The sequence below is a fragment of the Sturnira hondurensis genome, unplaced genomic scaffold (genome assembly GCF_014824575.4).
Source record: "Sturnira hondurensis isolate 20B ecotype Veracruz unplaced genomic scaffold, ASM1482457v3 Scaffold0001872, whole genome shotgun sequence".
Lineage (NCBI taxonomy): Eukaryota > Metazoa > Chordata > Mammalia > Chiroptera > Phyllostomidae > Sturnira > Sturnira hondurensis.
In genome coordinates, this window is record NW_028074503.1 from 3,298,991 (window position 1) to 3,322,781 (window position 23,791).

The 23,791-nt window shown below is 41.5% G+C and overlaps 1 protein-coding gene across 2 annotated transcripts in view; it reads right to left on the minus strand.

The window, feature by feature from the left end:
- The window catches only part of SLC35D4 (solute carrier family 35 member D4), a 114,091-nt gene extending 98,785 nt beyond the window's left edge, over nucleotides 1–15,306 (minus strand). For both annotated transcript variants that reach the window (XM_037031914.1, XM_037031919.1), the window contains exons 1-3: nucleotides 15,157–15,306; nucleotides 12,432–12,478; nucleotides 7,668–7,745 (exon numbers count right to left, since the gene is read on the minus strand). In XM_037031914.1, the coding sequence (XP_036887809.1) occupies nucleotides 7,668–7,745; nucleotides 12,432–12,478; nucleotides 15,157–15,228 (197 nt within the window). In that variant the 5' untranslated portion in view covers nucleotides 15,229–15,306. The remainder of the gene's footprint in view (nucleotides 1–7,667; nucleotides 7,746–12,431; nucleotides 12,479–15,156) is intronic.
- Nucleotides 15,307–23,791: the final 8,485 nt, after the last annotated feature.

Below are 23,791 nucleotides of genomic sequence, written 5' to 3' on the forward strand. Positions count from 1 at the left end.
TTGTTTTTCAAATAGAGCATGCATTATTGAGGGAACATCTGCTCCCTGAGAATAGTTTATCTGATCAAGAGTGCCAGAAGGGCTTCTTGAGCTGAATTCTTGAAAATTCTGTGTTATACTGACACCCAGTGGACCTATAAGCTGTTTCCAAACATGAAGGCAACAAGCAACCAAGATACCAAGGTTCACATGTTGACTGTTGGCAATGCCTAAACAGTAATGCCTTACAATTATAAAGTCAACATTTGTTTTATAGTTTACAAGGACTTCTAGATATAACAACTCAATACTCAAAGAAGATACCTACATTTCCTTTTTTTTTTGGTCCATTACTGGTGAATGTGGTCCCCTGAGAATTCTATTCCCTTTTCTCCTTCATTCTTCCTTTTCTTAGACCTTTCTTCTTCCTGCTTTACTCTTCCTCTGACTCACAGAAGGCCCCATGCCCTTGACAAAGTTCAACCCTCATATTACTTGAACCCAAGAACCCTGTGATGGTGCTCTTTGCCACACAGCATAACTTAGAGTTAGAGTCAGCAAGCCACAGCCCGTGAGCCAAATCCCTTCCTGCTTCCTGGACACAGCATTTTGTTTGTGCACAACCGTTCCTGCCTGCTTATGCACCGTCCATGCCTGCTTCACGCGACAAACGCAGTTGTGACAGAGGCTGTGTGGCCCATGAGGCCTAAAATATTTATTCTCTGTCTCTTGTTTGCTGCTGACTCCTGATTTAAAGTAAGGCAGCTTGAGTCCCAACCTCTGGAACTCTCAAGCTGGGGTGCCCAAGGCTTCATACATGAGGCAGTGTCCCTGGCTAAACAGAAGGGACCCTGTTACCATATTTTTTCTGGCAAGTTCAGCTTTCCAGGACCCTTTCATCAGTGGTTCTTCCCACTCAGAATCATCCCTTCTTTGCATTTCCCACTTCATTTACTGGACCGAGATTCTCAACAGGTAACCCCATTTTGTGCTGAAATGTCACCCTTAGCGAGGTTCTGACAATCTCTGAAGGCCAAGCAAGGGCCCCAAAGAAACCAGTTCCCCAGTCCCAACAGTGCCCCGTCTGAAAAACCACTATTCTCCTTCCACTGTTCCAGCCTGGTTCCTGCTGCAGCCTTCAACCTGCCACCTGCCGCCTCCGTCAGCGCAGTTCCCCTCCCCGCAACCCAGGCCCCTCGCCCACCCCCGAGAGGGCCAAGGCTGGTGTGCTGTGAGCCTTCGGAGACAGGCCGAAGGGACAGCACAGAGCAGAGGAGACACTAGTACTAAGAGATAGAGACCAAAAAATAAAACAGTAAAAAAATGTAAGTCTCCCAGGCCCCCGAAAAATAAGTGAGGCAGGCTAGAGGACATATGGATCTCATTTCTAATACATGTGAGAAAAGAAATTTCAGTACAAGCACCTCGCCAGTACACAGTCCACAAGTGACTAAAGATCCAAACTAATGTGCAAGTCATTCACCTCCTGCCTCGGGTCTGGGGAGTGTTACATTTCACAGCGCCCCGCAGCCCGCGAAGAGGCCAGAGAGGGCTGTGCTGAGTGACACAGGCTGACAGGGACCTGCGGTGTGGTCAATAATAAAGCTCGAGTCCAGGAGATTCCTAGGCACGAGGAGGTACAGGCATGACCTGCAGGTATCAAACATCAAAAATCCTGTCCTAAAAAAGACAAATATAATACTTCAAGGTATTACCTACATGTGAATCTGAAATGAGAAAAATAAGTCACTCACAGAAAGAGAGAGTGGAAAAATGGTTGCCGGGGGCTGGGGGGAGGGGAAACAGGGAGGTTGGTAAAGGGCACAAAGTTTCAGCTATGAGATAAACAGGGTCTGAGATCTGTGGTGACTGCAGTTGACAACACTGTGTCATATGACTGGGATTTGCTAAGAGAGTAGACCTTAGATGTCTTACTGTGAAAAGGTAAAGATGTGAGATGGTGGACATGTTCATCGACTAGTTGGTAGAAATCTTCTACAATATATACATATATCAAAGCACCACAAAGTGTTGGGTTGGTCAAAAAGTTCATTTGTGTTTTTTCTGTAAGATGACTATAGTAGCATTTAGTTGTCTTTCACTTCATCCAAAACAAGTTTGTTAGATTGTATTGTGACAGCTGTCATACTAGTGTGCATTTAAAAAAGAATTCTTAAAGTTGGTGAATTTTTGTATATCCATTTAAATACTGAGGATGGAAGAAAATACGCAACATTTTTGGCATATTATGCCTTATTATTTCAAGAAAGGTAAAAATGCAACTGACACACACAAAAAAGATCTGTGCAGTGTATGGAGAAGGTGCTGTGACTGATCGAAAGTGTCAAAAGTGGTTTGCGAAGTTTCATGCTGGAGATTTTTCGTTGGATGATGCTCCACAGTTGGGCTAGACAGTTGAAGTTGGTAGCGATCAAACTGAGACTTGAATTGAGAACAATCAATGTCATACCACGCAGGAGATAGCCAACATACTCAAAATGTCCGCATCAGTAAAGTTATTGGTGAAAACAAAAAATGTCTGTCTTATTTTGCAGAAAAAAAGTATAGATTTTTTGGCTGACCCAATACAATTTAAATATCTTCTGATTTTATTTGTCAACTATACCTCAATGAAGCAGGGGGAAAAAATCCCTTGCTTTTATCACCCCCGGTCACGTGGACACTCCCCCTGGGAACTGCCACAGCCACCACACCAGCACCAATCAGACCTTAGTTGGTGTTAGGTCCCCTCAGCATGTTTCCTGAGGCAGTTTGGGGAGTTGGTTTTACTATCCACCAGAACTAATTTCTCCAGACATACTTACCGCATTCCTCTGGAGAGAAAACCACAAGGGGAAACACCAAAACCACATGAATTTGAGTGTTAAATTTCTCTGTGAGCAGATGACTTTTAATAAAAGTGCAAGAGTCACTCAGAATTAATGACAGACACCTTAAAACATATTTGGGACACTCCAACCACCAGTAGTTTTGATGATGGCGGTGGGCTATCTCACTTAAAAACAAATAACCAAACCTTAAAAGGAAGTACAGCCTAGACTCTAATTGATTGTCTCAGTCTTCATTTCTTTAGGGACAAGGCTGAGTCGATGTGGGGGTTTTATCAAAGATATTTGTTATGGTTCTCCGCAAAGACTCTCAATGGAAAATTCATGGGTGGGAGCTTCTCCTTCATCTGCTAGAAATCTCTGGCCATCGCCCTGGCTGGGTGGCTCAGTTGGTTGGAGCATTTGTCCATACACCAAAAGGGCTGTGGGTTCAATCCCCAGTTGCGTACAGGAGGCAAGCAATGGATGTTTCTCTCTCACATTGATGTTCCTCTTTCTCTCACTTCCTCTCTCTCTAAAAAAATCAATAAACATATCCTCAGGTGAGGATTCAAAAAAAATCTCTGGTCACAAGGATGTTTTGGAATAAGATTTCTAACTTCAGACTTCTCATACTTGAATGGTTGAGAGTTAAAAGTGGCGACTGGGTTAAAAATTTACTTTCAAAGTGTTTTTATTTAAGCAGCTAGCTTGGTAATTCAGAATCTGGAAGATGAGATCTTCAACTCCAGTGAGATCAGCGGTGGTTCAAGAATACAGTAAAGAGCACCCCGTTCTCACTGTGCTATCTACCAATGAAAGGTTGCAAGACTCTTTTAGAACCACGTTTTGGAAATACAGAAAGCCTCAGCCAAGGACTTCAACATCTGCTGGAAAAACCACGTCAACATTCTGCAATGGCTTGGCAACAGCAGTAGCTGCCCTATAATGAACAACAAGCTTGTTACTGGGAACCAGTGCTATCTTTCCCCAGACAGAGCCTTCAAGGGCATCATGCAGCACTCGGTGGTGATAATCGGTTTGCCAGGAAAATATCCCGGAGGAGAATGATTTCATCAGGTTACTTGGTGGAGTCAACATGATGTGGCCAGAGACTGCCTGATGCAGCAGATGTGGCCTCTTTGCGACATAGGAAGTATGGTGCCCGGTTCTGTGACTTGTCTGAGAGGGAATCTGGGATTCTGCTGTGCTCCAGGCTCTAAGGACAGTCTGAATGTGCTCTCTGTGGCATATGCTACTAAGTACCCATTCCGGACCCTCCCTCCAGCCCCATGACCAGTCCCCAGATTATAATCCCCAGTCCACGACGAGCTTGGGGACTCCAACCATCTTCCTGCTGTTGTTTTCATTTTTCATAGAACCCAACCTCGGCCATCTCCACACAAAGCTGGGCTCATGTTTCCGATGACATTGTTAGGTAGCTGAGCCTAGTAAGCAACAGCAGCCACGGCAAACACAAACCCAGTTCAGGCCCATACTGGGAGACACCGGTGCTATGTCCTTGCTCTTTGCCATCTGGTAACGTTCCCTTGCCAAGAGCTTTTTTTTTTTTTTANTCGGTTTGCCAGGAAAATATCCCGGAGGAGAATGATTTCATCAGGTTACTTGGTGGAGTCAACATGATGTGGCCAGAGACTGCCTGATGCAGCAGATGTGGCCTCTTTGCGACATAGGAAGTATGGTGCCCGGTTCTGTGACTTGTCTGAGAGGGAATCTGGGATTCTGCTGTGCTCCAGGCTCTAAGGACAGTCTGAATGTGCTCTCTGTGGCGTATGCTACTAAGTAGCCATTCCGGACCCTCCCTCCAGCCCCATGACCAGTCCCCAGATTATAATCCCCAGTCCACGACGAGCTTGGGGACTCCCACCATCTTCCTGCTGTTGTTTTCATTTTTCATAGAACCCAACCTCGGCCATCTCCACACAAAGCTGGGCTCGTGTTTCCGATGACATTGTTAGGTAGCTGAGCCTAGTAAGCAACAGCAGCCACGGCAAACACAAACCCAGTTCAGGCCCATACTGGGAGACACCGGTGCTATGTCCTTGCTCTTTGCCATCTGGTAACGTTCCCTTGCCAAGAGCTTTTTTTTTTTTTTAATTTTTTAGATTCTTTATTTATTTATCTTTAGAGGGGAAGGAGAGAGGGAGAGAAACATCAATGTATGGTTGCCTTTCGTGCGTCCCCTGCTGGGAGTTGGCCTGCAGGGAAGCAGCCTGCAACCCAGGAATGTGCCCTGACTGGGAATCGAACCGCGATCCTCTGGTTTGCAGGCTCGTGCTCAATCCGCTGAGCTACACCAGCCAGGGCCCAAGAGCTTTTGACAACTGGAAATTCTGAGCTGTGCCACAGTTATTAACCACAACAGCAGCTGATAACTCTAAGGCACTGAGGTTTGGGACAAGAAGCATAAGTGAGCTCACATCATGCGTACGGCTGTGAAATCACCTACGGAAATCCAAAAGATAGAGATGAAAAGATCTCTAAGTTTAGCAAGAGGACTGAATGGGCAATGATCCTGGATCTCCCGAGATCAGTGAAACCTGGCATCATGTGAGTTCAAGGGGCAGCAGCACCAAGTGGGTCTCCAAGTCCCACTGTCAGAGGACCGCTTCTTTCAGGGACAAAATCTCAAGAATCTCTGATCTCATCCAGTTCTACTAGTCATTCCCCATCCCAATATAAAAAAGCAATAAAAGTATGAAGAATTCCACCCAGATGAATGGATAAATAAAATGCTGTATATAATGTGGCACACAGACAAAATGTGGTACACATACAACAGAATATACTCAGCCTTAAAAAAGGAATGAAATTCTGACACTTGCTACAACATAGATGAACCTTGAAACATTACACCAAGTGAAACAAGCCAGTCACAAAAGGACTGTTCAATTCCACTTAAATGGGGTACCTAAAATAGGCAAATTCATAGAATACAAAAGTAGAACAGTGATTGACCTGGGGCTGGAGGAAAGGAGAATGGAGAGTTACTGTTTAATGGGTACAGAATTTCTGTTGGGCATGATGAGAAAGTTTTGGGAATGGATGGTGGTACTCATTGCAAAACAGTGTGAATGTCTTAGCGATAATGAATTGTATGCTTAAAAACTGTTAATAAATGGTAAATTTTACGCTATATGTATTTTACATACAAAAAATTTTAGGTATGAACAATGGCATTACTTTTAAGGAAACATGACTAAAGTAATGTTTAAGAGACTATTATTAATAAGGAAATAATTCATAGCAGAAATTATAGGAGAATTATGATCAGGAACACTGTGAAAGTGGAAGACCCACGCACCCCAGCTCAAAATCTGACAGCAAATTCCTTCACCAATCTCGTGCTTCTTTGGAGGAACAAATTCAACCATTTAGAGTCGGAATGCTTCATTATTTAACTATTAGAACATTAGAACTATCACAGGCCTTGTCAATTCAGGGCCCATATTTGTTTAAATGAAGACCCAGTTCTCAGTGAACAATGATAACAATGGAGTAGAAAGTGACATCACATATAAAATCCCAAGAGTATCTTTATTTTATCAAGTTGAAAGCACTATATCAAGGAAATGCAAAATTATGACTTTATCTACTCCTTTGGATTAGTTAAGCATCCTGTGTGGAATATTCTTTCAGCATATGGACTAAGAGAAATTAATCCCCTCCTCTGTTCCTGGGGCCTCTCCTTCACAAAGCCTCTTCATACCAGTTTTTCCTCTCTAGTTTTATATCTTCAGGAGAAGATTAGTAATATTTATACTGGACACTTCCCCAAAGCTTCTCCAGGGTGCCAAGCACAGGGATGACTTTGCAATCCAGCGGTTAACCTGATTATTGGGGAAACTGGGCAGATAACCTGGATCAAACAAGTTGAGGCGAACGACTTGGCCAGATCACTTAGTTGGGACGTTCACCTTATTCATATAATTTCATTTTCTTTTAATTTTGTGCATCATTTCAGGCTAGGCATGATGTTCTCAAAGAATCATGATAATTTATCTAGATGAGGCAGGAAATAAATAGCCAATTCAGATGATAATTTTGGCTGCAAAATGTCATAGCCTTTGAGATTTCTTTTAAATATATTTGAAAAGCTGTCTTAAGAGAATCAACAGGTAATTCGATGTATGCTATGAATTGGACCCTGGATCAGAATGGGGGGTGGTGAGAGGATTAAAAAGGATATTACTGAGAAAGCTGACAAAACATGAAAATAGTTTATAGATGAGATAATAGTTTTGTACCAATGATTAACTGCCTGATTTTGCAGACTACAGTCTAGTCACGGAAAAAAGTGTCCTTGCTCTTAGAAAATGCACCCTAAAACATTTAGAAGAAAAGAAGCATCTTCCTCTGAAGTCTGAAACTTACTCTCAAATGCTTCAGAAAAATATTATATCATTATATAAAAAGAAAAAATGATAAAGGTGTGATAAAATAATAACTTGGGAATCTGGTAAAGATTATAGAAGTTCTTTATACTATCTCTAATCCTTCTATAAGGAAATAATTTCAAAATAAAAATTTACTAAAATTTTTTAAAGTTCATTTAAAAATTCATTCATAGTAGTCCTATGATCTAAAAGAAAGCCAAGTTAATCTGGCATCACACATTGCATATCTCAACTAATTTTAACATTAAATTAGTGGCATTGCTAATCAGAAAAAAACACTGTTCAAGTTCTGTTTGATTATAAAATCATTGAATCTCAAGAGTAGAAGGGAACTAAGAGACCAAACAACTCAGACATCTGTGTTTCCCAACGTAAAACTTAAGAAATTAAGTAGTGTGGGAGGGAAGTGGGTATGACTCATGAAGCATAGAGGAGGGTCTACCTTGAATTGCTGTTGATCTCCACCCAGCCCAGCTTCCACGACACATGAAGCAAAAGTCCACCAATTAACGTCTGCCACCTGAAAAGAATAAGGGCCATTTTGAATTTGTTTTATTTTTTCCCCAATCTGAATTTAATAGAGTGTCGTGGTCTTGAAAGTCATCCAACCCCAGATCTGTCAAATGACACAAATGTACACGTCCAATCCTTCTTACAACTTTTTTTCTCCCACTCTCTCCTACTTATCGCCCCAATCTCAGACCTGCCCTTCCCAACTTCTACTTATTCCCTTGAATCCAGCTGCACCATTAAGGGTCAGCATTCATCCTCTTCTTATTCTAGACTTCCCCTGCACCACCTCACTCTCGACCACCTTCTTCCCCATTGCCTTGGCACTGATGATTCCCAAATCCCCCTTCTCACCCAGACACTCCACAAGCTCCCATCTATAACAGGCCCAAAACACAACCTTAAACTTCCCCTCCCCATGCTGATCAACCTCCCACCATCCCTAGTCAGCCAACCCAGAAAGCTGGGTGTCATCCTAGCCGTTCCTCCACCCTCCCCTCCTTCATTTACTTGCAAAATCCTATTGATTTTTATCCACATACAAGCTCTCAAATCTGCAGCCTTCTCCTCCAGCCCTTATGCCTCTGCATACTTCAGACTTTCGTCACCCCACGGCTGAACCACAGCTCTGGACCCCTCTCTCCAGGGTTGTCCCACCCCAGCCAGCCTCCACCTTGAAGCCAAAGGATTTGTTCTGAAATGCAAACTTAATCGTGCTACTTGCTTGTTCAAAAAGTCAGTTCTGCCCCGGCCAGGGGCTTAGTTGGTTAGAGCGTAGTCTCAATACACTTAGGTTGTGGGTTTGATCCCTGGTCAGGGCAACAAGCACCAACCAACAAATGCATAAATACGTGGAATAAAAAAATCAGTGCTTCTATCTCTCTCTCTTCCTTCCTCTATCTAAAATCAATACATTTTAAAAAATTTAATACAATAATAAAAATGGCCGATTCTTCCCAGGGCTGCCGGTAGCAGTTCTCAGCCTCTTTTCTGCCACAGTGCACTTGGGGTTTTTTTGAAGCTCACGTTAGACACGCTTCCCCAGCAGGCCGGGTCTGGGGGAGCACAGGTTATAAAATAAACATCCCCCCCTTTCCCACTGCAGAAGGTACAGAAAAACACCAAAGGAATCAGAGGGGAACTACAAACATCACTTCATCCTGTTACATTCTAATTTTTTTAAATTTTAGGTGAATTATTCATAAATTTTAAAATTATTTTTAGTTAAGACTTGAAACAATGTCTCAGAAATTATTACACCACACCTCTGTGGTATTGTGACACCCCAGGCGAGAATCCCCGACTTACAGGATAAAGTCATTTGCACGTGACACACGAGCTTTCTGGAACTTGCACCCGCCCCGCTCCAGGATCAGCTCCTGTCTGCCTGCCCCAGGCTGACACATTCCGGCCACAGGGAACAGCCCACAGCCTCAGGAATGTGCCAGGCCATTTCATGCTTCTGAGAGTTTGCCCATGTTGTTCCCTTATCCCGTAATGTTCTTCCCATCTCCTTGTGTGTCAGTGTAGAATCAGAACACCTGCTTATTCTACAAGATCCAGTTTTCAGTCTCCTTTGTGATGCCTTCACTGACAGACAGGCAGGACACACAGATGTGGGTTGTGGCCTCCTGCAGCTTGGTCGAGAGCAGCGGTTCTCAACCACACGGTGTTCCTCCCCAGGGGTTACGTGGCAGGATCTGGGACAGTTTTGGTTGTCAGAACTGGGAACAAGGGAGGGGGTGCTTGCTATTGGCACCCGATGAGCAAAAGCCAGAGACGCTGCTGACCTTCCGACAATAAGCAAGAAAGCCCCACAACAAAGAATTGCATTTGGGAAAGCTCCCTCTGTTTACAAAGGAGAGAGTGTCTTTAAGAAAAGCAAGTCCAGGGGCCAGGAAGCAAGTTGGAAGTTGTTAGAGTAATTTGAGAGATGACAGTGGCCAGGGAATGGGCAACTGGGTGAATAAGGTGGACAGATTCTAACCATGTCTAGGAGGTCCAGGTGGTTAACTGCATGTTAGCGATTAAGGAGGCAGAGGGATCAAGAATAACGACTACGTTTCTTTTCTTTTTAAAAAGACTTTATTTATTTTTTGACAGAAAAGAAGGGAAGGAGAAAGAGAGGGAGAGAAACATCAATGTGTGGTTGCCCCCTATGCACCCCCTACTTGGGGACCTGGCCTGCAACCCAGGCATGTGCCCTGGTTGGGAATTGAAGCAGCAACCCTTTGGCTCACAGGCTAGTGCTCAATCTACTGAGCCATCCTGGCCAGGACACTATCAGGTTTCTGAGTCAGACAACTGGATAGAGGGTATGGTGCACTGCAGATAAATTTAAGGGATAGGCAAAAGAAAAAAGCAAGCTCCATGAGGAGAGGGATCTTTGTTTTCTTCACTGATGTCCAGAAGGGTCTAGAATAGTGCCTGGCACACAGTATGCATGCAATAAATATTTGTAGAATGAGTTACTCTGCCCTACTGTGTATCTCACTGTATTCCTGGTGAATATTCCATGGGCATTTGAGAAGAGAACATAATCTCTATTTTAAGAGGCAGTGTTTGATATTTATGTATTAATTATATGATGGAGCACATATAAGTATATATACACATATTTAGCATAAATTCACATGTGATCAATAATATACTTAATATATACATGAAGGTTTTTTTGTCCAATTGAACTATCACGAAAATATGGCAGTAAGTTTGTCTCCCACTACTAGTACCTTCCTATGTATCCCTGGTGTTCCTGCACTTCTTGTCTGACAAACAGTGATGCCCGATCACCCGAGCAGTACACACATTCATGGCCATTTTATTTTCATTTTGAATTGCATGTGTCAGCATTATAACACATGGCTATCTTCACTTGTTTAATGATGTCTGTCCTGAATTCAACCTTGTCTGACATTAACATCAGGGCCCCTGCTTTTTTGTTTGCATTTGTGCAATATTAAAAAAGTAGTAAAAATGAGAGATGAAGAGCTCTCCCACATATTTAAATGCTGTAATAATTAAAATTTAGCATAGCCACTTTCCAAAAGGTTGGCAAATAAATATCCAAAAATAGACCCTGTACTAGACTTATCTGGGTGATCACTTCATGTTATATATATATATGTCTATACACTATGTTGTACACCGGAAACAAATATATGGTCAATAGTAAGTTTTTTAAAAAACTCAAAGAAAAAAAACTGTATTACCAAGATCATGTCCAAAAAAGCTAAAGAAAAGTGTTTATTATCAAGGTAATAAAAATAGACCCTAGAAAAATAACTTTATATATTATATTAACAATACACAGGCAAAGGATCATATAACAAAACATAATAATGGGGCCTGATTAAATTAATCTGTTAGGGGAGGAGTGATTTCTTCACATTGCACCTACACTGAAATAAACAGACAATGGCCAAGAACTGAATGAAGCTTTAATAAAATGCAGGTGAATATCAGCATAATCTTGTGATGGAGAAGAATAAACTCAGAAGCAATTGTGAACCACAAAGGAAACAATCAATATATTTTTCTACATAAAAATCAAACACTTAAAAAATGAACAGATGGGGGGGAGGTGGAGAAGAGAAGCGCATCAGAGCACTCCGTGTTGCTCCTACAATCCCCAGGTGACTGACCTGACCTGGTCCATGCTTTCATCCTATTTTGTTCTAGTAATAGCATCCCTCGGGCACAAGACCACACACTGGGTTTATCCCCTGTTCTCTCTGTTGTTTCATCTTATGCTCAAACAATGAATTCTCTACGATGTCACTTTCTAAATATTTAAATAATAAAAATACTTATAAACAAAATAAAAAGTCAAAGAACAAATTGCAAGAAAAAAGTTCCAAGAAACATAATGGACAAGTGGGTGGCACTCTTAAAATATGAAGAATTCATTAAACTGCTAAGAAAAATACTAAAATTCCTGTAAAAGTAAAGAGGTAAAAGGCACAATTAAAAAATTCACTGAAAAATAAGATATAAGTGAGCAATAAACATAAGAAAACTGTCCAATTCATGAATAATCTGAAAAACAATAAGTAAAACAATGTGATACCATTTGGGGCTCAGTAAATAACCAGAGAGAAGAAAAAATACTCATGGCTCCAGAATAATGTCATAGAAACTTTCATTTGCGGCCTGGTGACAACGTGAATTGGGAAAAGATTTTGGGAAGAGATTTTGTTAGTGTTCAAGAAGAAAACTAAAGAAGTTCAAATTCTTTAACCCAAATTTCTTACATAGGAATCTATGCCAATAAATATCAGCATATATGTCTTAGTTGGAAATTTGGCAGAGTTAAACACCAAAAGCGTCTGATAATATTGTTGTGTTTATACCACCCAAATGAGACACAATTTAAATGCCCATTAATAGAATAGCTAAATAAATTACAGTATGTCTATTTGGGGAAAAAATCGATGCAGTCAGTAAAAATATTTCAAAGATAGAGGGTAAAGGGGGTCCAACATATGTCGACAGAGATTTGACTTTGAGTGATGAACACACAGTGCAATATAGAGATGCATTACAAAACTGCACCCTTGAAACCTATAGTTACATTTATCAATGTCACCCCAATACATTTAATTTAAAAAATTTAAATATATAGTGTAAATAACATTTAAAGACAATAGCTGAACATTTCCTACAAATGTATATAAAGAGTATAAAAAATACTCACCCTTGGAACAATGTAGGGTAGGTAAATTTCAAGACAGACAGGACATACTGAAAAACAAACACCAGATTAATGTACATTTTCAAGTTATAGAGAATTGACAGGCCACATCATCAAAGAAATCCCTACCTAAGGAATTTAAGTACACTCAAGTTTCAAAGGGTCTTTATTCCCATCCTCTCCCCACCAAAATCACACACTACCCTCTCCCAAAATAGACCTTCCAAGTCATACTAAAGAGAGTGGGCCTGCTTTCCCCCAGAGTCACCAGAAGCCCGACCACCCCAGTAGGGAATGGAACTGGCACCACAAGCAAAGTGGGACAGCAGCTGGGTGCGGTGCTGGGACGGCTGACAGCTCAGCACCCTCCCAGACCCCAGAAGTGTCATGTTGGAACTGCAGCAACTCCAGAGAAACCCAGACACACTCCTGAAGACAGTCTGTTTTCTCAGGGTATCCACTCTACCTACTGTTCAGTTCAGTGAACAATCCCACCCCGTCTTCGTTTCTCTTCAAATAAGAAGTGCGTCCTAGTCTGCCCTTTGTTTTCCATTTCCAGGGTTTTGTTTGGGTTTCACATTCTAAGAATTTTTTTCTGATTCTGCTTAGGGGGTCATAATTTTTGCTGTGCTTTAGCATTTTAAGCATTTTTTCAAAAAAAACGAATTCTGCTAAGGTCAACTTGTATTTCTATTGTCTTTAATCAAGTTTACAGCACTTTATGAATGGGGGGATTGTGTTGTGCCCTTCTGAATAGCTTTTGCTATTTTTTCTATTTATTATTAAACACTTTAAGAATTTTTTAAATTCTAAAACCATTAAATGGCTTTAGGAAGGCCTCTGATTCTTTGCATGACCTAAAAAATAGAACAGAATGGTGCTGGGCAAGTTTACACATCTATTTTTCCCTTGTGGATTACCCTACACGTAATTGTTCTTGTATGAGTTCCTAAACGTCACAATGGCCAACTGCCCGTGCACTGGTATATATTTATTAGAAATTACCTTCATTCTACTCTGGTTTATTTACTCGCATAATTCAATATGCTCCTCCCCACTCTTCCCTGATATTTTCATTCTAAAGCAGAGATAGAGGAAGCAGGGACATAACCTGCATCACCCTTCACAACCTTCATGAAGATTAAGTATTGACTCAGTGTACTGTGTGCTGAGCTTTGTACTAGATACTGCAGAAGACGGAAAATGCTGAAGTTCTCACTTCACCTTCCTGAAGAACAGTGCAAAGACCAAGAAATCCTTGACAAAGCGTATCTAAGTCCTAAACTTTTCTCCTTTCAGCAGCACCTCAAATCACTGAGAAGCATCGCTCAGAGAGAGCAAAATGCTTTCTGGAAGAAGAGCAGTGAGAGCTTCTCAAGGAAAAAGGAGGAGCAATGTGGCAGCCTTTAACAGGAAAACAGATGCGGACTTGCCCTCCCAACTGAAGGCTGAACATCTGTGAGGGGAAGGACAGGGAACCCCCACAGCATGGAGGAACATGCCGCTGACTGGGCCAGCCAGGCCCCGAAAGCCAGAACACTTGCTGTCCAAACTCTGAACAAAAATCAACCATTCTTTTAAACAGTAATGAGACCAAGGCATGAAACTAAGATGTATAAAATTTTCTTAATGAATTTTCTTAATGAATTTTCTTTATACAAATAGGGAAACAGTTTGAGGAGAAAGCTACAGAGAAATATGAAAATAAAAAAAACTAGCATAGAGTGTTCTAAACATCTGAAGAAAAGATTCTCTATTGTAGACACAAAAGGACTTCACTAATTCGAAAAATTTCATTTCGCAGAGACTAGATGCAGAAGACTATGCCCATGGGGTCAAGTGGACAGGGCCAGGGGGCTTCCATAGCATCTTCACATACTGAAGACATCCACCCATAGTAAGGAAGACAGTATAAGGAAAAGCTATTTTTAATGCTTCTTTCACAGAGAACAGGAGGTTTTGGCAGGGAGGGGTCTGGGGGAGTGCAGAAGATGGAACAGTGGAGACTACTTTGGCTTGGTGTCTAGCTCCGAGTCCAGGACAGGGGTAATTCCCCACCCTACCCGACATTCCCTGCAGCACCAAACCCAAGGCCAGCGCCCCGCTGATCACAGGACAAAAACTGGAGGCCACTGCTCTTCGCCTCTTCATACAAAGGGTTTCATGACATTACTTTAGAAAAATTAAGTTTACATTTTATTTCAAAGATAATTCCACAAAAAACTCTTGAATGTACTGGAAGCGCCAGAAATGGTAACATATATTTTTAAAAAGCAGTATGAGAATCAGTGGTATGAGGCGGAGATGGGGATGAGCTGATCTCTTCCATTCAAAGGCTTCTGGAATCTCGTGGGGCTCTGGGGCAGGGGCATGTTTCTCAGAGAAGGCAGAGGGGTACGACTTCTTTCCCTATTCTTCCTTCCTCGAGGGAATGGGAGCCAATTGCTTTCTTTCCCTTAAAAGTAGTCCATACTGCCCAAAATGAAGTTCCTGCAAAATCGCCAAAACAAATCCGGTTAACCAGGAAATTTACAGAACGCTTTGCAGAACAGGAAATGAGGCAGTGCAGCCCAACAAAAGCTACTTCTAAAGCATCCCGCACAGAGTCGATTTCTTCTCTATCACCATGGGCGGGGGGAAAAGCTGGAGGCTGCATTTGTTCCACCTACAGTTATGGGACTCAAACTGCCACGCGGATTCCTTGCTTCCCCGCGTCCGCCCTCCTCACCTTGTTCGTGAGGTAAAAAGCCAAGTAGCAGGTACAAAAGGTGAGGCCGACCAGGCCCCGCCTCATGCACATCTGTCAAACTCGCAGCCTTTCCCGGGGTCGCCTTAGGAAAGCCGCTGGAGCTGGGCCGCCGCCGCTGCCGTCCGGACCGCCACGTGGCTGCGAGCTCCACCAATCCGCCCGGGGACCGCCCCCCCCCCCGCCCCGCCCCGCCCCACTGCGCTCCGCTCTTAAGAGGGTCGCGCCTCGGCAGGGCCCTGCCTCCTGGAGATGGGCAGGGTGGCCACCTACTGGCAGAATGACCTTAGAGCAGAGACTAGGTCAACCAGGGCTGCGACCAACAGTAGAGAAAGAATGGGCAGTACTTGTAAAAAGGCGGAAAGTGGAAGTAGGAAAAATGCAGTTGACAAAACACTTACTATGCCTCATTACCATGTGAAGAAAGCGTTCAGAGCTATCTCTGTACGGTGGGACTAAAATGTTGTTTGTGCTTCACTGAATTTTCCCAAATTTCTGCATTGAGACCGTATTATGTGTACAAACGACATAGAAAAACTAACAACGATAAATGTTATTTTAAAGGAAGGAGGGCTGAGGGGGAAGGAACTAGAATTAATGTGGTGGTTTTTTCTCGAGGAGAAATAATTCCATTGTGCTGAGATTTACATAAGAAATTCCTCCAAAAGTGGAATTTTGGAATTTCAAGCACAGCCCCTGTTCCTACTTTCTAGAGTGGAAAATTGACCTCGTTAGGCTTCTGGCAAATAGTAGTGAACAGACATGAAAACAGCGGTGGGCTCTGTCCGGAGGTAGAAGTATAACTGAAGTGTTACCACATGTAGTAACACAGACTTTTAGAAATACCACACACACCAGAAACCTTTAGTTTCTTTTCATTTGTATTTGCTACTTAACATTGTGTATCAAACTATGTTGTCGAAGCAAACACTGGATGTAAGTCTATACGTAAAAGACAAATAAACTAAGAGGTTACTTTTCCTTGACATTATTGTAGAAAACCTATTTCAGAGCTAAAAAGAAAACTTTTGCCCAATACCATTTGCTTGAAACCAATGGTAGATTTGATTTCCTGAGATTTCCCCAAGCTCTTCTGGTAGGTGAACAAATTCAATTCAAGCCTTGTATTTCCTAGTTATTGCTTCATTTTTTTTCTTTGATGGAATTTGCTTAACAAGCAGGAACAACCGAAACAGTTAAGAACCATGTAAACAGAAGTTGATATTTGCAGCAAAGGTGCTCCAAATCTTGCCAGAGGGATTGATTATTCTGTTCCACAAAACAAACTAAAATAACAATGAATCAAAATAAAATAATTGGGTCTTGCACTGACAAACAATAAGCTACTACATGTGAGCTTGAAGCAGACTTCCTATACACACCAAAAGATTTAACTACTTATATTGTTCATTGAGATATTTGAGACCAAGAGAGAGAGTTAATAATTTATTTTTGATCATGAATCCATTAGTGCTCAATAAGTGTTGAATTAAAAACAGGAACTTGCATAAAAAAGAACCTGTGACCTTTTCCCCTTACAAATCTTTTTTAATAATGTTTTTTATAGTAAATATAGAGAATTTTCAAAATACAGCAAAAGCAGCTGCATACTTTTTGAGACTCTCTAAGTTCCCCTAAAAACAGATAGAATATCAATATTCGTATGAATATATATATATAAAAGTCCTCAACAAAACACTAGCAAAAGGAATTCTCTAACATAAATATATATGTGGTGGGGTAAATAAAGCCGGGTTGATCTGCCCCCCAAAAAAGGAGTATACACATAATCAAGTGAGACTTATCCCAGGAACTCAGGGTTGGTTTAACATCCGAGAATCAATGTAATATACCATATCAATAAAAAACACATCATCACCTCAATAGAAACAGATATGGCACTTGACAAAATTCAACACCCTTCCATGATTTAAAAAAAAAAACCCTTACAAAATCCTAGGAATAAAAGGTACCTTCTGCAACTTAATGAAAACATTACAGTTAACATTATACTTAACAGTAGAAGACAATGCTTTCCTCCCTAAGGTTCCTGAAGAAGAGAAGAATGACTATTCTTGTCACTTCTATTAAACATTGTATTGGAGGTTGTAGCAGGATAATAAGGCAAAAAACATTTTTTTCAAGTTATCCAGCTCTGACCCGTGTGGCCCAGTTGGTTGGGTGTAGTCCTGTAAAACACCAGGTCGGGGGATGTGTGACAGGCCACCTATCAAGGTTTCTCTCTCTTCCTCTCTTTTTCCCTCCCCTCCCCTCTCTCTAAAAATAAATAAATAAAATCTTAAAAAGAAAAAACAGAAGGCCTAGGAAAACCACACACCATGGAAAACATCTACCTCAAAACCAAAGCAGAGGGGACAGTGAGTGTCCTTGAGGGTAGCTGTAACGGGAAGAGGGCATGAGATGCATTTCTGGAGTGCTGGAAACAACAGCAACTCTGTATGTATGACACACAGCACAAAGAGACAAAGATGGGAAAAATAAGAAAAAGTAAGTAAGGGTCATGAAAGATAGAATGAGACAGTCTAACACACATTCAGTAATAGTTCCATAAAAAGAAAATACGGAGAATGTAAGAGAGGCATTTTTCCCCCCAGAACTAGTACAAGGCATGGGTCCTCAGATACAGTAGGGACAATGAATCCCAAGCAAACCAAATGAAAAAATAAATCTGCTCTTAGGCATATTTACATATTCAAATTCACATTAGAAAATCCTATAATTTACCATATTATGGTAAATAATGCCATAGTAATACAATAATACAATAATAATTGCACTTCAGCATGCACCGTGCAATAGTGTTACCTACCATATACGCATATTGTTGTGCAACGGATCTCTAGAGCTTTGTGTCTTGCTAAACAGAAAGCCTATATCCACTCCACAATTCTTTTCCCACTCTCCCAGCCTTGACAACCACCATTCCATTTTCTAAGATTTTGACTACTTTAGATACCCGATAGAAGTGGAGTCAAATACATATTTTTACTAAAAATATTTTCTTTTTATTTATCCCTTATAGTCAGTTCGAGTATTGTATTAATTTAAAAAATAATATCGTGCCCTAAAGGGAACAAAACAAAATATTTGCTATTAGAAATGGCCATGAGTTACATAGGGTTCAGAACCGTCCAGTCCTGTCTGAACCTGACTGACCCATGTCCGTAACACTCCGCTCTGGTAACCCTGTGGAAATACTGAGTCGTCGCTGAATACCTGCCAGACTTTCCTGCCCGTGTGCCAGGTCTGGTATCCTTCCTTCCACCTCAGCCAGCTTTGTAGCTGCTCTCTAGCCTTCATGCCCCAGTTCGGTGGCACCTTCTCCACAAATCCTTTCCAACCCACAGTGAATGCTGAAGCATTCATTGTCTATAGCTGTTATTTGGCAATTAATCATGCATTCTTATGAGGTAGGAGTGTGGTATTATTGTTTAATCTTGCTTTGTGAATGTGACATCTCTCCAAGTATAATCTCACAGAGTTTTCTCTTTCTCCCACAGGACTTTAGGAGTTTTCTGGGCAATTAATAAATATTTCTTGATTGCTTGAAACAGCTACTTGTAAAACAGACTTAATTAATTTCAATAACAAAGACTAAAGAGCCTTATTTCTGTTCCCTTTAGCAACCAAAGAATCTGCTGATTCCCTGTGTTTAGTTAGTGCAAATTCTACAATAGCCTCATCTCTGCTGAGCACTGGTGAGTTAATCAACGAGATGAAGGGGAGTAAAAACTGGAGCTAAGTCCTCTAAACATCGCGTGTCTGCCATTTCACCAGCAAAATGCCATTACCCCATTGAAGAGCTCACCATGAAATAACATAGAGCTATATCCTGGTTTTGGCTAAACATATTTTTCATCATAATAATATTTATAAAATGCAAACTATAAGATGTGTCAATATTGTACATTCCTTCTCCTTTTTTAAGGAGCACATAGTTAGTGGCATCAAGTACATAACTATAGACATGCAACCGTCAACACTGTTAACCCACAAACTCTGTACTAACCTGCAGTTCCATCCCAGGATGGAAAAATGTCCTTGTGGCCCCAGGTCGCTTTCTCTAAAAACTGAGCGTTGTCTGAGACTACCCATTTCCCTCTGGCATCCAGGGCAGGGAAAGGGCCATTGCTTTTTTCACTCTCCAGCGCAGCTTCCTAAATGTTATCCCTGCTCCCGCAGATACACAGTTCTCCTCTGGTGTCTCAGACCATCCCACTATTAGTATCTCTAAACTTCCTACCAATGGCATCTACCGACCTCTGGGTTACAATCTGTACATTTTCAGAAGACTCCGTACCTGCTCACACTCTTCCACCCCACCCCAAGCCCTGACATCTTGCTGGGTAATCTTTTACTTAAAAAATTTTTCATCCTCACCCAAGGCCAATTTTTCATTGCTTTTGAGAGAAGAAGGAAAAGAGAAACACATCAATGTGAGAGAGAAGCATCAATTGGTTATTTCCCGTACATGCCTGGACAGGGGATTGTCCATGCCCAAACCAGAACTGGACTCACAACCTGGATATGTGCCCTGACCAGGAACTGAACCTGCAACTTTCTTTTATGGGACAACGCTCCAACCAACGGAGCCACACTGGCCAGTGCTTGCTGGGTAATCTTAAGGTCCGTGTGGATCACCCAGCTGATATCCTAGCACTTTATCCTAGGCTATTACGACTCCCAACCTCATCCTCGCCTCCTCACCATACCTTCATTGTGGCTTCCTCCGACTTGGGAATGACCTACATGTACTCTGCTCTACCTCTAAAACTCTTAAATAGCCCTAGTGCGCTCTCTCTCTTTCTCTCTCTCTCTCTGAGGTTAAATTCACGTAACATAAAATTAACCATTTTAAAGTGCGAAATTCAGTAGATTCACAATGTTGTGCAACTATGACCTATATCAAGTTCCAGGTTTCATTACCCCCAAAGAAAAGCCCCTTGCCCATTAAGCCGTCTCTCTCATTTGTCCCCTCTGCACCCCATTCCCTGGCAAACATCAATCTGTTTTCTGTCCTTATGGATTTACCTAGTTTGCATTTTTCATATAAAGTGAATTTCACAATATGTGCCTTTTGTGTCTGGCTCTTTTCACTTAGCGTACTGTTTTGAGGTTTATCCACATTGCAGCATGTATCAGTATGTCATTGCTATATTAGTTTTCTTAGGTCACTGTAACAAAATACCACAGCCTGAGTGGTTTAAACATCAGAAGTGTATTGTTTCACAGTTCTGGAGCAGGATGTCCAAGATCGAGGTGCTGATGGGATTAGTTTCCTCTGAGACCTCTCCCCTAGACGTGCAGATGGCTGCCTTCTTGCTTGCCCCTTCCCATGGTTGTCCTTCTGTGCCTGCGCAGGCACCCGGTATCTCTTCCTCTTCTCGTGTGGACAGCAGTGATACTGGAATAGGGCCCCATTCTGATCCATTTAACGTAGACTCCTCTTTAAAAAACTTATGTCCAAATGCTGTAACATGCTGAGGTACTGGGGGATAGGATTTCAATACATCCATTTGGGGGGTACATACCACATTTTGTTTATCTATTTACTTACCGATGGACATTTGGGCTGTCTCCACATTTTGGCTATTATGAATAGCAGCTCTATGAGCACTGAGGTACCAGTATCTGGTTGAGTACCAGATGTACCCAAGAGAACTGAAAACAGGTCTATACCAGGGAGTGGAAGTACGGGATCATATGGTAATTCAGTGCCAACTTTTTGAGAAGCCACTGACTGTTTTCCACAGCCCCTGCACTAGTTCACGTTTTCATTAGCTGTGTACAAAGGTTCCAGTTTCTCCACATCCTCACCACCACTTAGCCCAGAATCTCTGTTTTTATCCATGATCCCATTTCTCCCACTGAACTTCTTTATTCCAATTTTATCAAAATTTCTTGTCCTTTAACTCCCTATATTCTCCCTAAAAGGCATCTCCATTTTCATTTTCTTTCATAACCAGTAGAAAGCATATAATTCATTATGTGAGACGAATTTCAGTTTCCTGAGCTATGAAATGGAGCTGGCAATATCTCTCGGAATTTCTTAAGAATCGAATGAGCTACTATATTTGAAGGGTTCAATACAACACAGCAAGCATTAAATAAATGGTAGCTATGATGGTGACTATTAAATTTCTATTTCAGCCCCTATTTCTTTCTCATGCACTCCAAGCCCCCCGTTAGCCATTTTCAACTGCATCCTTTCAGTTCACTCATTCTCAAATATCTACTGAGTGCTCATTGTATGTCAGACACCCTACTAGGCATTGCTTAGCACAATGATCAAGATAAACACGTTCCCTGCTCCTATAGGCAAATAAATGTGTATTTACAAATTTTGATAGCTGTCTGTTCCATAGGACACTTACAGGTAACATATCCAAAATTAAGATGATCTTCATCTTTCCTCCAAGTCACATCTTCAGACACCACCATCCACCTAGTCAACCAATGGAAAGGAGAAGTTCTCTCAGCTCCTTGATCTCCACTGAGATGCCTTGCCTCCCATTCTGCCCCACTCCCACCGGGTACTACCAACATCAGACACCAAGACCAAAAAAGAAAATCTTGGTAATACACGTGGAATATACAGAGTCATTTTAAAGAAAATTTTTAAGTTTCTGAATCTTGAAATTAGACTGAAAGTATTAACACATTTAAAGAATGTGTCAGTGGAATTTCAGACAACTCTCATCATCAATCACCTGGCAGTTTTTCAGTCTCCAACCTCACCCTTCAATTCACCCTTCACGCAGCTGTCAGAATTATCTTTCTAGTAAGCAAATCTGAAAACATTGTTCTTCTTTTTATGATTCTTATCTAAACTCTGAAATCCTTAGCATCTCTTGGATCCGGCCCTCCCCTGCACTCCCAACTCAATCTTTTACTTTGTCCCTGTTGAACCCCAGGTTTGCCCATGCCAAACCACACGCCCCTTTCCAATGTGTGCTGTATATGCACCCTCTTGCCCCACAGCCCATCTCGCTGATGTCTGCTCTTCTTGCAAGACTGAGATCAGCATCATCTAGTTTAAGGAAGCTTTTCTGAACATCCGGGTATGTATCCGAACGCAGGTCTGGCTGCCTGCTGCTTAGAAAGTCAATGCTTGAGAGACAGGTTCTGGTGTAAGGAAAGTGGTTTATTTTCAGGTGCCGGCCACCTGGAAGATGGGGAACTCTTGTATCAAAGCCCATCTTAACACCTCAGTGCAAAGCAGAGGTTTACATAAGGAGGGAGAGGGGGACAAAACAAAGAGATAAGGGAGGGAGTTGAAAAGTTCTCTATGTGCAGACGAGACGAGCACAATCCATTTTGATAAGGCAAGTGATGGTCTGGTGTGCATCCTCCCAGTTCAGTCATCTCAACATCCTGGAATCTCAACATCCTGGTTTTATGTCATCCTGGCTCCAGGGTTGAAGGTCAACAAATCTCCTGGAGCCAGGATGTCTGAAGGTTGCAGTCTGTTATCTTCTGAAGGTAGCTCCTCAGATTCTCATACAAACACGCTGTTCTTCTACATGTTACATATGAGTCAGAGTCTGCATTTACAGAAACAAAGTCAAAAGAATGGTGAGGTGGGTTACACTTTCTGATTACACTTACACTTTCTGTTACTGACCTCTCCCTCCTTTACATTCCCATGTGTTTCTGTCAGAGCATTTTTTAAAAATATTTTATTTATGTATTTTTAGAGAGAGGGGAAGGGAAGGAGAAAGGGTGGGAGAGAAACATCAATGTGTGGTTGCCTCTCATGTGTCCCCTACTGGGGACCTGGCCCATAACCCAGGCATGTGCCCTGACTGGGAATTGAACTGACGGCCCTGTATTTCACAGGCCTGTGCTCAATTCACTGAGCTACATCAGCCAGGGCTCTATTAGAGCATTTTTAACACTTAAGTGTACTTGGTTTATGAAGTGTCAGTCCTCAAGGTCCATGAGACCTATTTTTATTCATATTCATCAACCCAATGTTAGGCACTCAAGAAAATACTCAATAAAATTTGCTGAATAAATGATCTAAAAAATACCCAGATTTTTAGTTCTACATTCAACTTCTTGTCCTTTCCTGGTGCGCCTCCCTAATGGAGACACATTTTTGTTAGGCACTGCATTTCACCCCTTCTTTCTGATCTGCTCTCTTCCAATTTTTTTCTTTAGAAATTCTTGGCTCATTTAGTTGGAGGCTCCAAGTACAAATTGCCACTTTTAAAAAGAGTCACAGAGGTGTAAACTACAGCACAGGGAATGTAGTCAGTAGTACTGTAATAACTATATATATATGGTATCAGATGGGCACTAGAGATATGGGAATCACTTCGTAAGGTAAATACATGTCTAGTCACTATTTTGTACAATTGTTATCTGATATTGTATGTCAATTGCAATTGAAAGATGAATTTAAAAATATATAAGGCAAAAAACACTCCCACAAAACAAAAATAATAATAAAAGGCTCCAATAACATCTCTTGGTTGATCTTTCCTGTTTCTAATTCAGAAGTGAGAGTCCATTTAACTTCTGGTTACAACTATTTGTCCTGAATTATTTGTATCTTTGAACACTGACTGCAATCCTTTAAACACTAAAACGG